General features: G+C 38.2%; 3 protein-coding genes across 8 annotated transcripts; 2 read left to right on the top strand and 1 right to left on the bottom strand.

Moving 5' to 3' along the window:
• Positions 1-244: 244 nt before the first annotated feature.
• LOC122305353 (uncharacterized protein At1g03900-like) lies at positions 245-2,929 on the bottom strand. Its single transcript, XM_043117829.1, has 3 exons — positions 2,191-2,929; positions 1,424-1,720; positions 245-521 (listed from the first exon to the last, which is right to left on the bottom strand). The coding sequence occupies exons 1-3, from the start codon at positions 2,695-2,697 to the stop codon at positions 456-458; spliced, it is 870 nt and encodes a 289-aa protein (XP_042973763.1). The 5' UTR covers positions 2,698-2,929; the 3' UTR covers positions 245-455.
• Positions 2,930-4,322: 1,393 nt separating this feature from the next.
• LOC122305350 (protein root UVB sensitive 1, chloroplastic) lies at positions 4,323-9,485 on the top strand. 6 transcript variants are annotated; one of them, XM_043117822.1, is made up of 4 exons: positions 4,338-4,455; positions 4,540-4,614; positions 6,597-6,677; positions 7,190-9,485. In XM_043117822.1, the coding sequence occupies exon 4, from the start codon at positions 7,432-7,434 to the stop codon at positions 9,364-9,366; it is 1,935 nt and encodes a 644-aa protein (XP_042973756.1). In that variant the 5' UTR covers positions 4,338-4,455; positions 4,540-4,614; positions 6,597-6,677; positions 7,190-7,431; the 3' UTR covers positions 9,367-9,485. The 6 variants fall into 6 exon arrangements, with proteins under 6 accessions (XP_042973754.1, XP_042973756.1, XP_042973755.1 ...); XM_043117821.1 differs by lacking the exon at positions 6,597-6,677 and adding an exon at positions 5,375-5,679; XM_043117819.1 differs by lacking the exon at positions 6,597-6,677.
• Positions 9,486-10,128: 643 nt separating this feature from the next.
• Positions 10,129-15,157, top strand: LOC122305351 (probable methyltransferase PMT3). Its single transcript, XM_043117825.1, has 9 exons — positions 10,129-11,206; positions 11,304-11,480; positions 11,628-11,938; positions 12,038-12,202; positions 12,329-12,511; positions 12,615-13,209; positions 13,850-13,962; positions 14,054-14,274; positions 14,628-15,157. Exons 3-9 carry the CDS (start codon positions 11,693-11,695, stop codon positions 14,947-14,949), a joined length of 1,845 nt encoding a protein of 614 aa, XP_042973759.1. The 5' UTR covers positions 10,129-11,206; positions 11,304-11,480; positions 11,628-11,692; the 3' UTR covers positions 14,950-15,157.
• Positions 15,158-15,202: the final 45 nt, after the last annotated feature.

The raw sequence follows: 15,202 nt of genomic DNA, 5'->3' as shown, positions 1-15,202 counted from the left end.
TCCAAATGGACAAGACTCATTTAACTGCTTGTAAAAAAGTGGACCCCACCTCTAAAAAGTGTAAAAAAACTATTATTTATTAGTGGGACCCACTTTTTTACAAATGGCTTTTGTCTATTTGAAATTTGTATCTAGCATTAATCTACAACAAAATGAGAACTATCTAAGCCCACCCAATTTAGATAGATGGTCATCCATGCCAAATTCTAGTTGACAAAAGCATTGTGTCAGCAAGGCAAGCATAGAAAAGAAAAATAAGCCTTTGCTATATAACTAAGATCTTATAAGTTCAAGTGGGACAAAAGAAGCATATATAGGTATATTCCAGGGAACATTATTTTCCAGAGATATTTACTTTCTATTTTTTTCATTCTCATTTTCTTTTGTTACTTTTTTTTTTTTTTCAAAAGACATCAAACAAGGATCTCAATCACAATTAATAAATGCTCACACAATCAAAAAGCTGCCCAACCCGATGCCGCCGTCTTCGATCCTGATCCAGTTGCCAAAGGAAGATTTCTCTGCAAATCCCAACAAGCAACGTGCTATGAACATAACGTTCACATTTAAACACAGATTGAAATCAATAACTTGGTATTCAAATTTACTACATATATTAGTAAAAACAGGTGAGGTAGGAACAGTATGCTTTGTCTGGGAAGACTGTTAACCAAGTGACCACAAGCAGGCATGGAGATAAGTTTATTGTAGTAGAAAATAGCATAACAAAGTTTATACACCATGTGATTCCTACCAGATGAGATCAGCGCCTCAAGTTTGGGACCAGCAATGAAGTTTATAACAATGTCTTTAAGTAAACGTAGGAAACCAATGACCATATAATAAGCATATATCAATGATCCCTCAAAGAATTGTAATATCCAAGATAAACTACTCAGGCACATCATGTAGTAATATCCAAGATAAACTACTCAGGCACATCATGTAACAAGACTAAACAAGAGCCTGAGCAGTCAGCAAATCATTTTTTCAGGGATCCTTACATGATCAATTCATTTGCTATGTCAATCCGACAAACATTTTGTAAATGAAATCCATATTAATCTTTCTTATTACAGAGTGACATTTGCTAAAATCTTCTACAAATTTGGCACTTAATGCAGGCCATCTCATGTTTTTAGCTTTAATTAGGCAAAAATGATACATGCAGTCAATAGCAGAGAACAGAAATAGGCAGCCATAAGAAGACCACCATGCCTCTTTCTACAAACTAAACTAAAGATTTCCTACCTCCACATTTGGGAAGAGAAAGCATGTCATTCTTTTTAATAAAAGAGATCGGCATAAAATAAAATGGAAATGCCAGATGTTGCATTTCAGGGCAGTTACAACATAGAGTTTCAAGTTCTCATAAAATGTGAATCACGAGGGAGATAATGAGGATGAAGGGTCGAGGGCAAACCTCAAGTGGAGAAAGGTCTGTCAAAGGATCATTAGAATGCCTCACATTTTCCTTAGATTCCTTGAGATCGACCCCGTGGTGATTGGCAGAGGTCATCCGAGCAGCAACAGGATCATTGGGAGGGGGAGGGAGTGGAGACCTAATTTTTCCCACCCCAGTGGGTGGTGGGGCAAGGCCCAAAGCTTTAGGCTTTCCAGTTCCAGAAAGCCCCCCTGTCAGACCAGCCGCTGAAAGCATACCAGTTCCACTAGTTGGTTTGACTTTGGGCTTCACATTTATCCGGATTGTTTCTCCTTCCTATAATAAAAGCATGTTTTAAGTCAATTCCATCCAAAAATAAAACCAGAGAAAAAATTTAAGCCCTCATAAGGTCGCACAGAGGCAGGTTGAAGAAAGATCACCGCCCTCAGTGTATCAAAGTCTATGCCAATAGTCACTAATAAGCACTCCTTTTTTTGATAGTTACTAATTAATAAGCACCCTTCTATTCAAAACATAAACTTCACACAAATGCACTACACTCATTTTACAAAATCAAACATGATTCCAGTCCAACACATTCAACTGTACGAAGATAAACAACACCACCACTCTTAGAAACTTACAGACACCGATTGCACTAACTGCACATTCATCTACACCCAAAATGAAAATTTTCTCACAAATTAACAACACTTACCAAATACCGCATTCGATTTTGCATCAAACTAAGCCAAAAAAAAAAATTTAACAATAATTTCTCAGTTTCTATTCAATAGAAATTATACCTTCAATCTATGATTAACAGCGGGATGGATATCGATGTGGGTATCGTCAGTGGCCTCCCCACTCTCGTTCTTCTCGTGCTCTCTCCGGACGTACTTGTCGTGGTCGGAGAGCGCCACGTTGAAGTCGAAAGCCTCGTTGCGCTCCGCGAAGCCGAGCCCCACGAAGGCGTGCTTGCCCTGGCCGTCCTCGATCTTGAGGACGAAGTAGCGTGACGAGTCGAGGACGGTCTCAACGGAGCTCTCGCGGGGCTGGCCGGGTAAGACGAAGCAGGCGGCGAAGAGGTCCCCCGATGCCGGGTCCTCGAGCCGGATCTCGCAGCGGGCCTTGCATGAAACGACCCGAAGGCGACCCGACCAGATCTTGTCGGACTGGAGCCAATCTCCACACTTATAACCGCCGGAGGTGGGCCGGGGCGGAATTTTGTAGACGGCCACCTCCCGGACCACCAAAAGGGTCTGCTCCAAAGTGGCCTCATCGTCCTCCTCCTGCAGCTGGTTAAACGACATAGTTCTTTCGAGTTTCTTCTGGGAATTCAGAATGTGGGTAATTTTCACTTTTGAGGGAAGAATGATCAATGAAGGATGAGAAAGCAAAGGAAATTGGGGGGCAGAAGATGAGGAGGAAGAAGGTATATCAAAATCAGAAGGGTGTGAGAGACAGAGAGAGAGAGAGAGAGAGAGAGACGTGGGTTTGAAGAGAGTTTTTTAAAGGTCAACTGTCATTAGGAGAAAAAGGCAAAGCATTTATTTTTTTTAATGCTTTAGAAAATGAAAATTTGGATAGGAAGGAGAAAGAAACACCACCTACTAAATAGTAAGCATATATGGAATGAGATGGGAATAATGTAAATACTAAATAGTAATCAAAGTTTAAATTAAAATACTTTATTGAATTTTAAAAAAGAAAAAGGTTAAAAAAAATATTAGAATAATATTAGATATAATGGTAGAATATACAAGCAACGCGTAATTTTTTTTAAAAAATCAGGTTTATTATTAAAAAATTAATTCTTTTTTCTTGTAGATCGTATATTTACTTATATTTTTTCAAAAATATGTGCAATGCTTGAGCATTTCACGGTTGCAAATATCATTTCTCAAAATATTATAACTTATAAAGTTAAAATATTATTATAATATCATTTTCTTAACATTGATTTGTTTTGAGATTTTAAAATTTTGAATTTTTTTTGTGCTTTCTTTGAAAGTATGGAAAAGTTATAATGATTAGATAAAAATTTGAAATTGAAATGTGTTTATATTTGAATGATATTTGTATGATGTGATAATATGAAATGAGATGGGTTAAGATCATTTGTGAAACCAAATGAGACTTTATTGAACAATAAATAAAAACGGATACATGATTTAGATATTAAGTTAAGAGAAATGTTATAAGGAAGCCTCACCCTAGATACCTAGTACCTACACCTAACCAATATGTGATTTATTATTTTTGTCATTTAATTAAATACACATATTTAAGTATTAAGATAGAAGGATAAAAATGATAAATTACATGATGATTATGTAGAAGTCTGTAGTGTAAAACTTTCATGTAGAATTTTTCATTAAGAGAAATATTATTAATTATTATTCATTTTTTAAATGTAAATGATATAATACTTTCAATTAGTTGTGTACACTAATTTAATACAACACAATAGACTATGAAATAATGGGATCCTTAATAAAAATAAGGAGCATATTATTTGACAATTATATTTGATCAAATTAAAAAAAAAATAATAATTCATCTTTTCATAATTTAGGATTTCCTTCAAAAAATCTTATTTGGAAATTAGTTTTTATTGAGAAAAATACAAAATTTCTTAATTAAAACTTATAAAATTTAGTTATGAAACGATATCATTTTGTGCCTTATTCGATTACACAAATAAAATGAGATGAAAGTTAAATAAAATATTATTATAATATTATTTTTATTTTAAAATATTAAACTTTTTATTATATTTTATGTAAAAATTTTTAAAAAATTAAATAATTTAATGAAATAAGCTTGTTTATAAGGCAAGTGTTAGGTATCATTTTCCATCAATCCAGCGAAGTTAAAGCCCTGAACCGGGGTGGGCTTGGGTGGGGGAATAATGGTTTGGGCCTCGAGAGCAGTAAATAAAAGAGAAACCAGGGTTTCTTTGGAACAGAAACAAATTGGGAGGACCGTTAAAGCCCTGGCCATTGTTTATCTTCTTCACGAATTCTCTCTGTTAAACCCTAGCACGAAGACTCTGTTTGGCCAAGCAGGTACTTAATTCTTCTTGTTACGATTTTGTTGGTTTTATATCCGCTTTTAGGTGTTTGAATTTGGCATTTTATGGGGGGTTTCAGTGGATAGAACGTCTGGTGAAAATGTATCTCCAGTTTTACATAAACGAGAATGGCGACAAAGTCTATACTACTAAGGTACGGCTTTGTATCCAGTTTTGAACGGCGTTGTGTCCGTTTAAGCTTGTAGGTGTTTGTGGGTGTCGAGTGTACAAGCACACATGTGAACCCCCTCTCCCCCCTCTCCATCTTCAAAAAATATTTATTTAATACAGTGAAAGGAATCAATGTATTTCCTGTCATAAATGTGCTGGTTGGCATTAGTGGATGGTGCTTTATTTTTCTTGTTTTATTTTCTTACGAGCTAGTTTAAATTTTTGTTTTTTTGATCGGTAAATGCGAGCTAGTTTAAATTTAACGCAAGTAGGCTAACAATTATATATTAAATGGTGCTGTAGGTAATGTGTATTTACAATGCAGTGCTAAGTGTCAGCGTAATGGAGTACTAATGCAGTTGAAAATCTTTTTTCGGTGATGAAAAATTTGATTTTTTTTTTCAAAAGCTCATCTTAATAATAAATAGAACTAGGCGTGTTAGAACCAGGTCTGGTTGTAATTTTGTTGAAGAATAAATTTGTGCATTCTCATTAATGAAGTTCTGGATTGGGGGGTTGCTGGGTTGGTTTTAGGATATGTCTGATATATCCACATTGAGTGGTACTGACTTGTTAGGTGTCAATTCATTAGTTTTTAAGAATGGAGATGGATGAGTAAAACTTCTTACTTTTCTTATCAATTTTAGGTTCATAATCTGTGAAGTAAAACTTCTGACTATTCTTATCAATTTTAGGTTCATAATCTGTGAAGTAAAACTTCTGACTATTCTTATCAATTTTAGGTTCATAATTTGTGATACCCCATATTGAGTGAGCATATGGCGAATGGGATCTCACATTGCTTGGGAGGGGGAAGTTCTTGCTCTTTAAAGTGATTTCAAGGGGATCCAATTGTGCCATTTGAGTAGTCCTTTTAGAGTATAGCCTAGATGTGGCTTGGACCTTCCTTGGGTCATTACAAATGGTATGTGAGCCAATGTCAAAGAGAAATGTGGGACTTGAATCACACCTATGATGGAAAGGCCTGATGAAGATGTTGGGAATTGGAAGGGTGGAGATTTTGATACCCCATATTGAATGAGTATAGGTAGTGAATAAGATCTCACATTGTTTGCGAGGGAGAAATTTTTGCTCTTTATAATGATTTCATGGGCTCCGGTTGTAGCATTTGACTAGTATTTTTGTAATATGGCCCAAATGTGGCTCGAGCCTTTTTTGGATCGTTGCATAACCATATTTTCTATATAATGCGAGTTCAAGAGAGGACTAATGTTCCGAGGGTGCGATGCACGGGACCGGGGTTTATTCTGCAGAGGTGGGTCCAAAGGGCCCTGCCTTGGAGAGGTTCCCCGACATCAAAAAAAAAAGAAAAAAGAGAGGACTAATGAAGCTATTAAATATATTGCTGTCAGGTGCTTGGACATTCCTGCTTCTAGAGTGTGCTTATCAAAATTCTTGGTAATAAAATCTCTTATTACTTATAAAAAAAAAAAAAGGTGCTTGGACATTGACTTTGATATTTTTTGTCAGTTTGAATTTTTTTTATAAAATTTAGTATTCAAATTGGATACCAGAGAGCTAAACTCTACGACATGATAAAACCAGTTGATTTTAATTCATTAACACATCTTGCGTTCACACTGTTAAATTGAGGTTTTAGTTTAAAACTAAGGGTAATTAAGATTTCTTGAGGAATTGATTATGTTATTTTTAAATCTGCTTGGTATTGATGCAAAAGACTTCACGTCCTATACCCCATAGAATCCTGATGTATACTCATTGAAATCTACATGATTTGGGGATTTGTTTTCTGGTGGGTGGGTTTTGGAGAGTATTTGTGGATGGATGCTGCATGAAAAATTCGTTACTGAATGTAGGTTTTATCTCTTGTATAACTTCTTGTTTTACTTGGGCTATGCCTATTCGTATTAATACTATCGTTTACCTATCAAAAAAAAAAAAAAAAATTCGTTACTGAATGTAGTTTATGGTTGATTTGGCTAGTCTTTCTTCTCCAGTGTACTCTATCCATGGATGGCAACTCACATATGTCTTTCTTGCTCTCTTCTCCCACTCTAACTTGATGTATGTTTTATGTTGAACTCTCATTTTTATCATTAACAAAGCTTATCTTACTTGTATGAAAAAACATGCGAAAATCTGGCTTTGTATCTCTAAATGGCTAAAGGGATTGTTCTGTAGTGAAATGATATGGTACGAAAACAAATTAGTTAAGAATCTTTTTTTTATTTTTTTATTTTTTGAGAAAAACAAATTGGTTAAGAATCTTTTTTTTTTTTTTTTTTGAGAAAAACAAATTAGTTAAGAATCATAAACATTTTTTGACATTTTTTCTACTCTGCTCTCCTTTGTTGACTTTCATGTTTTTTTTCTTCATACAGAAAGAATCACCATTTAAACTGGCAACACAATCCGCTCATCCATGTAATTTAGTTTTATTAATTTGAGAGTACATGCCAACTCCGGTTCTACCGTTTTCTGGAAACATTATGATAGGATACTGCACATGCATGTATAGAGGTAAAAAATGTAAATAAATAATTTATTGATAAAAGCTCTATAAACTCATTGTGCAGGTAATCAAGCTTGAAGAAGTTCTAATGAAAACTGTTCCACATTCTCTAGAGCCAAGCTTGAAATATCAAGGCAAGGGAGTGCAAGAATAAACCCATTTTCATCAAACAAACTCAAGTGGAGAGATTTCAATCCTAAGTTGCAAAGGCTGAGGTTTTACTACGAGCTTGATTTCTAGTGTTTTTTTTAAGCAAAGAGTGAGGATAAATGACCCAGCAAAGGGTGGCGGTATAGAGTGTGAGAGATGGACTATGCTTTTAGGGCCACGTGCCTTTCGGGAAATTTGATGTCTCCTACTGTAATAACTCAACCACCAAGATGGCCGTTTTTATCTACATGTGTATTGTCACTTAGTCTGAAGTCATCCCCATTCCCATTTCTTGCCAATGCTAGTGCTACTGCTCATGGCCGTGGTTTTTCTTATATTAGCCAACAGATTGATAATTTGGAAAGAATCAGGGGCAACCCTTCTCAGTTTCATTCTCTGTTCCATCGTCGGCTGCCGGGAGATGTTAGCTGCTGCTGCTGCAGTGACGACGGCAGCGGCGGCGGCAGCAGCAGCAACAACAACAGCAATAATGGTGGTTGGAATAATCCTTACGGTTCTGAGGGTTCTTGGTGGTGGCATGACGATTTTTCACAGTTTCATTACCCTTTTCTCGTGGTGTTAATACTCTGTTGGTCCATGTTATGCTGCTTCTGCCACTTGCAATTTGCCAAATCTGCTCTCGCAAGAACTACTACTACTGGTGCTTTTAACTTTCAGGAGTCGTCCGAGTCATTGGAGCCAAGGTCTGTCTGGGAAGTAAAGGGAGGCAAGTGGACCAAGCTCATCCCTGATAATTGTTATGATGCATACATTGTTGCCCAACCTGATACTGGAGCTGGTATTAGACTCACTCAATCCTTCATCCCAGAGAGGGTGTGGTTGTGCTGTAGAGATCTCTTTTTGCGTTTGATGCTCCCAGAAGGTTTTCCCCACAGTGTAACCAATGATTACTTGGAATACTCTCTATGGAGAGGAGTCCAGGGCATCGCTAGCCAAGTCAGCGGCGTGCTTGCCACACAGTCCTTGCTCTATGCCATTGGATTAGGGAAAGGAGCCATCCCTACTGCTGCTGCTGTCAACTGGGTTCTCAAAGATGGAATTGGGTATCTCAGTAAAATTATGCTCTCCAAGTACGGGAGGCATTTTGATGTTAATCCCAAGGGATGGAGGTTGTTTGCTGATCTTTTGGAAAATGCTGCCTTTGGACTGGAGATGCTGACTCCAGCTTTTCCACATCTTTTTGTTCCCATTGGTGCTGCTGCTGGAGCAGGACGCTCAGCTGCTGCACTCATCCAGGCTGCTACCAGGAGCTGTTTCTATGCTGGTTTTGCTGCTCAAAGGAACTTTGCTGAGGTAATTGCCAAGGGTGAAGCTCAAGGAATGGTGAGCAAGTCTATTGGAATCATGCTTGGTATAGCATTGGGTAATTCCATTGGTTCCTCTACATCTCTTGCTCTTGCTTCTTTTAGTGTGGTGACTTGGATTCACATGTTTTGCAATCTGAAGTCATATCAATCCATTCAATTGAGAACTTTAAATCCTTATCGTGCAAGTTTGATATTTAGTGAATATCTCCTTAGTGGCCAAGCACCTCCAACCAAAGAAGTCAATGATGAGGAACCCCTTTTCCCAGCTCTTCCATTTCTTAATTTCAATTCTTTGTACAAAGCGCAACCAGTTGTCCTATCATCCGAGGCAAAGGATGCAGCTGCTGAAATTGAGTGCCGGCTGCAGCTCGGATCTAAGCTCAGTGATCTTGTCAGCAACAAAGAGGATTTACTCGCTTTGTTGAATCTGTATAGAAATGAAGGCTACATTTTGGTTGAGCAGATGGGAAGATTTTGCGTAGTGCTTAAAGAAAGTTCTTTGCCCCAAGACATGCTCAAGGCATTGTTCCATGTCAATTATTTGTACTGGTTGGAGAAAAGTATGGCAATTGAAGCAAGAAGTGCTTCCTATGACTGTCGAACTGGTGGGAGGCTGCAAATATCTCTTGAGTATGTGCAAAGGGAGTTCAACCATGTCAAGAATGATGGGGAATCAGTGGGTTGGATCATGGATGGCCTTATTGCAAGGCCTTTACCTAACAGGATTCGCGTAGGGAATGCGGCCTCGTCTTTTGCTTCTTGATACGAACCTCTGGATGACAATTTCCATCTGCATTCAGTTGGACAATTTTAAAGATTGCAAACAAATTGGACAACAAATCAATATTTTCAAGTGTGCAATAAAATGGGAATTATATATCATTTTTATTTTTTAAGAAAATGGCAACTAAGTAAATGTCGTGTTCACACTGGCCATCTCTGGAATCCGAAAAGGTTTCCTGTGCAAATCCCTCCCTCCTCCCTAATGATAGATCCTAATGTTGCTAAAACTCCCATACATATTAGCATTCTGTCATTTTACAAAGGATGAACAATTTGCCTCGCTCCTGTTTCTTCTCTCGTTTCTTGAAGCAGCAACATACTGGTTTGGCTCACTCTACCATACGCAATTTTATGACCTGTTGAAACGGCAAAAAGTCATTCTTCAGTTTCTCATTTGTTTCTCCTTTCCTTCTCTCTGGTTGCATGATGAACTGTGTTAATGCTATAAAAATCTCACAACATGCCGAAAGAGAAAAAGAGTCATTCCCGACCCATCATGACAATTTGGGCCTCGATGGGTATGGTCCAGTGCTCTCAGGAATGAACCGGTGCTACTGTACAGTGACAATGTGTACATTCATAACAGTAAAAAAGAAATAAGTGCAGAGAAAATAAAAAAGGTAAACACACATATTTACATAGTTGGACAAGATATTTACCTCTATAGGCGTTTGAGGAGAAAAAATTTACTATAATATTATTGTTTACAGTTTCTTATAGCCACTCATTCGTCACTGTACAATGGTGATTCCGAATATATATATTTGCTGGAGATGACCGCTTTTTGGAGCTCCCTCGCAAGAGGAAGTAGGAGAAATTGAAGAGATCAAAGAAGTTGAGGAAGAAGATCCTAGAAAGTCTTCTGGACCTTTACCATTACGGTAATCCCTTTGTCTGCGTGCCCCCTGTAGGGGCAAGGCCGGGTCTGCTTCGCGTGCCTGGTAGCCTGTCTTTTACTCCCGGATAGCTCCCATGCCTCCTGCCGTCCCTTTCTCCTGACAGCTCCATGCCTCTTCCACTCCTGACAACCTCTTTGCACCTACGTTACCTCCTTCCCCTTTTATCCCCTAGTGACTTGGTGGGCTAGGCTTGGCCATATATTTTTACCCCCCTTCACAAACTGCATGTATAGGATCCTTCTTTTGAAACGATTTTTATTTTTATTTTTTAATGGATCAATCGAACTCGAAGACTCGTTCCACGAAGGATGGAGTCATGGAGATCATATAAGTTCTCCGTTTCTCGTGCATACGACGCCATTTCCATCTTTCCCGAGCAAGTGTCCCTCCTGCGAGTCTGCGACTCTGAATTAGCATTTACGTTCACAATTCACACACTCAGCACATATTAACCCACTAATTATTTACTTAAATTTAAAGAACTTGTGGGATGCGTACCATAATCAACATGCTTGACCAAAATTATTTACTAGGTAAACATGTATCTATGGTGTGTTCCCTTTAACATTTCTAAGCCAATAATTGCGAACTGAAAAAGTTTATGGCTGTAAACATTGCCGACATTTTTTGGGGGGAAAAAGAAGGATGATTGAGCTTTTGAGATGGGTTCTCATCAATCGCTTTGAAGATTTTTGACCCGGGTTTTCATCAATCTCTTTCAATACCGCTTTTTAAGCTGGCAAGGGGGGGCAACTGTCGGTGCCAATCCTTTCGTTTGATACAACCCTTTAGCATTACCTTACCTTCTTACCCTTCCTCTCCCTCTCACTATTCTTGTTTCATTTATGCCACTACATGTGTCAGTCAGAGGTTCAGGTTTCCCAGCTTTCAAAATTCGCAGTACTGCTACTGTTTCATTTGGTAAGTTGTTTCATTGTTTATGTACTTGTTTCATCTGACATTTATCTGACAAGGATCGGGTTATATCAACTTATATGGGTCTTTGCCTTTTTCATAGGAATGCCCACCCAGAACATGGGGTGGGGCCATGGAAGTGTACAACTTGCTAGTGGGTTACCTGATTTCCCTGACATTCGATTTTCATGCAACTGTACAAGCGTTTCTTCGATATAATTTATATGGTTGCTGTTTTGTCGAGCATTTCCAGTTCTTACCTAAGTTGCTTTGATTTCAGGTACCTAAATTAGATAACTTGGTGCCATTTTTGAGAAACTTGTGAAGAAAAAAATTGTGGCAATTCTGCAGCGAAACGTATAAAGATTGCTTTTGGTGTAAGATATTTGTATTGGGTTGTTGACAATCAGTCCATTCGATTTTATAGATTTGATGTTGAGCTTCTGCATGTTGAGGTCACGGTAGAAGGGTGGTGGTTTTTCGTTCAGAAAAATGATGAGGGGAAGAGCTGATGAAAACCAAAAGAAGCGGTTGGTTACTTTGATATTAGCTTTAGTGATCTTTTGCGGTTTTCTTTACGTGTATTCTCGCAAAGACGGTTCCTCTGCTTTAGAATATGGCAGTAAATCTTTAAAAAAATTTGGTTCTTCTTATTGGAGTGGGGATGATGATGCTGATGAATCTTCCTTCAAACCTGGTGAAGATGGAGAGGATGCTGTCATGCTAAAGAGCATTCCAGTAAGTTTTTCACGCCCGAGCTTATTATAACAGATTCATGTACGCTGATGTCAAATTGAAATATTATAAGTTTATTTGCTCCTCAATATGACATTGAAGGTTTGTGATGATCGACTGTCGGAGTCGATTCCTTGCTTAGACAGAAATCTCATATACCAGACAAGGTTGAAGCTGGATCTGCTCCTGATGGAGCACTACGAGAGACATTGCCCACTTCCCGAGAGACGCCATAATTGTTTGATTCCTCCTCCACCAGGGTACAAGGTGAGATGTCCTGCTTGAGTTTATTTATTTATTTATCAAATGGAAATCGAGGAGCTGCATGATGTTTTGCCTCTAGAAACAGGTAGAATTGCATTGCTAGCTTTCTGTTAATCTTTATGGAAACAGATACCAATCAAATGGCCAATAAGCAGAGATGAGGTATGGAAAGTAAATATACCTCATACCCACCTGGCAACTGAGAAGTCTGACCAGAACTGGATGACTGTCAAAGGTGAAAAGATTTCCTTTCCTGGAGGTGGAACTCACTTCCATTATGGAGCTGATAAGTACATTGCATCAATTGCTAATGTAAGTCAAATGCTCTTTCACAGTAGGGGGAAATATCAATCATTTAAGTTTAGGATTCTTCCTGTGAGTACAGCAATGACTAATCCATGGTTTGCACTGGCAGATGCTCAACTTTCCAAATAATAATTTGAACAATATGGGAAGCATCCGGACAGTCCTTGATGTTGGCTGTGGAGTTGCCAGTTTTGGAGGATACCTGCTTTCCTCTGATATTATTGCAATGTCATTAGCACCGAATGACGTTCATCAAAACCAGATCCAGTTTGCCTTAGAGAGAGGAATTCCTGCATATCTTGGTGTTTTAGGCACAAAGAGACTCCCTTGGCCAAGTAGATCTTTTGAACTTGCGCATTGTTCCCGCTGTAGGATTGATTGGATTCAAAGGGATGGCATCCTTCTTCTTGAGCTGGATAGGTTACTTAGACCAGGAGGTTATTTTGTCTACTCATCTCCGGAAGCCTATGCACAGGATGAAGAGGATCTGAGAATATGGAGAGAAATGAGTGGCCTTGTGGAACGCATGTGCTGGAAAATAGCTGCTAAAAGGAATCAAACTGTTATTTGGGTCAAGCCCCTGACTAATGATTGTTACATGGAAAGAGAACCCGGGACCCAACCTCCCCTCTGCAGATCCAATAATGACCCAGATGCTGTGTGGGATATACATATGGAAGCTTGCATCACACCTTACACCGAATGTCAGTACTGCTACCGCTATTTATGATTATGAAAAGTTCAATCATATTTCCATGCACTAATCTAAAACATCACCTAATAGAACTACGCATGCACAATTTTTTGATAGTCTGGGGGATGATTGCAAAAATTGATAGTTTGGGGGATGGTTTCAAATTGAGTGGTAGTTTGAGCGGGGTTTCTGTATCTTTCCCCAAAAAACTAATAATATTTAGTTATATACACTCTTAAGTCAGTTTTGGACATTGCAATAGTGATTATCATGTGGTTAGTTTGTTTAGTTTGTGCAGTACAAGCTGTTTACTTCTTTTGGAGAGGGAAGGCTTAGGGAAAAGCCAATGTTGTGTTTGTGGTACCACAGTGCATGAGCATCAGACCGAAGCTGCTTGCTGCACTACAATGATCTATAAACTACACTGGAATCTCTTGGATCGGTTTATACTTTTAGAGTTTATATCATATTTTATGGTTTTGTTCTCCAATGATGCTTGGTTACTGAAACAAGTAATACCTAAGCAACATTTACTTGTATTAAAATCTTGTCTTAATTTGTTGGACTGCATTATCAATTTTCCCTAACTTCATGAGATCATGATTGAAAATTGAAAAGTTACTAACAAAATAGTTTGTTGATCTAATCAGACAACCAGAGAGCAAGAGGAAGTAGTTTGGCTCCGTGGCCAGCTCGATTAATAACTCCACCCCCACGTCTAGCTGATTTTGGATATTCTAATGAAATGTTCGAAAAGGACACAGTAAGTTTTCGCACAATCTCCATCTGTTTCATGCAGTAACGACAAACACACTCACAAGAACTTGGTGAATGACTAAATTGAGGTGGTACAGGAAGTTTGGCAACAAAGAGTAGAGAATTACTGGACTCTTTTGAGCTCGAGGATCGACTCTGACACTCTGAGGAACTTGATGGACATGAAGGCAAACATCGGTTCATTTGCGGCTGCTCTGAAGGACAAAGATGTATGGGTCATGAATGTGGTGCCAAAAGATGGACCTAACACTCTTAAGATAGTGTATGATAGAGGCTTGATAGGCACGGTTCATGACTGGTATGTTCAATAATTTTTTCTTTTTTCTTTTTGAGAAGTAATAAACAATTCATTATGGTGATTTGCAAAGTAAGATAATTTGCAAAACGATGGCTCATTTGCAAAGTAGTTGAAAAATTAACTATAACCTTGTGAGATTTTGAATCTTTTTTTCTCTTGGTGGTGCTCTTTAGGGTAAAAAAATGTCGGCATGTAGACTTCTAGAACTTACTGTAGGAAAAATCATTGTATTCCAATTAGAATATCGTTTGGCATTACTTAGGACAAAGTCATCCCAAGCACGATCACAAACTTCATGCCTTCTTATATTGTACTTTAATACTGATACGTACTCCTTTGGGAGAAAATGACAGGTGTGAAGCCTTCTCAACCTACCCACGAACTTATGATCTACTTCATGCTTGGACTGTCTTCTCTGATATTGGAAGGAAAGGCTGCAGTGTCGAGGACCTATTGATCGAGATGGATCGGATGCTTAGACCGAAAGGTTTCGTTATTGTCCGTGATAAGAAATCAGTGGTGGAGTTCATAAAGAAGCATCTCCAAATGTTACACTGGGAGGCAGTGGCTACAACTGATGCAGGCCGAGATGCGTTGCAAGAAGAGGATGATACAGTTTTGATCATCCGAAAAAAGATGTGGCTTACAAGTGAGAGCCTCAGGGAGTTGGAATAGCGTGAAACATAGTCATGCATGGCTACTGAGATGACCCTAACAGTGCTTACCCACATTATATTCATAATGTAAATAGGGGAGAAATTCTGGAAGAGCTTGCATGTTCAGTCATCTCTCCATTTTCTTAGTCATCTTTCGATCGGACTAAAACATTATATTTTACTTGTGAACCTATCATCTAATGCAACATCATAAAATGTTAAGAAAATGATGAGAAAATAAATGATGAATAGATTTTTTTTTTTTTAATATG

Source organism: Carya illinoinensis, chromosome 3, assembly GCF_018687715.1.
Source record: "Carya illinoinensis cultivar Pawnee chromosome 3, C.illinoinensisPawnee_v1, whole genome shotgun sequence".
Lineage (NCBI taxonomy): Eukaryota > Viridiplantae > Streptophyta > Magnoliopsida > Fagales > Juglandaceae > Carya > Carya illinoinensis.
The sequence above is the reverse complement of the archived record's forward strand: the minus strand, read 5'-3'. Positions and strand labels throughout refer to the sequence as shown.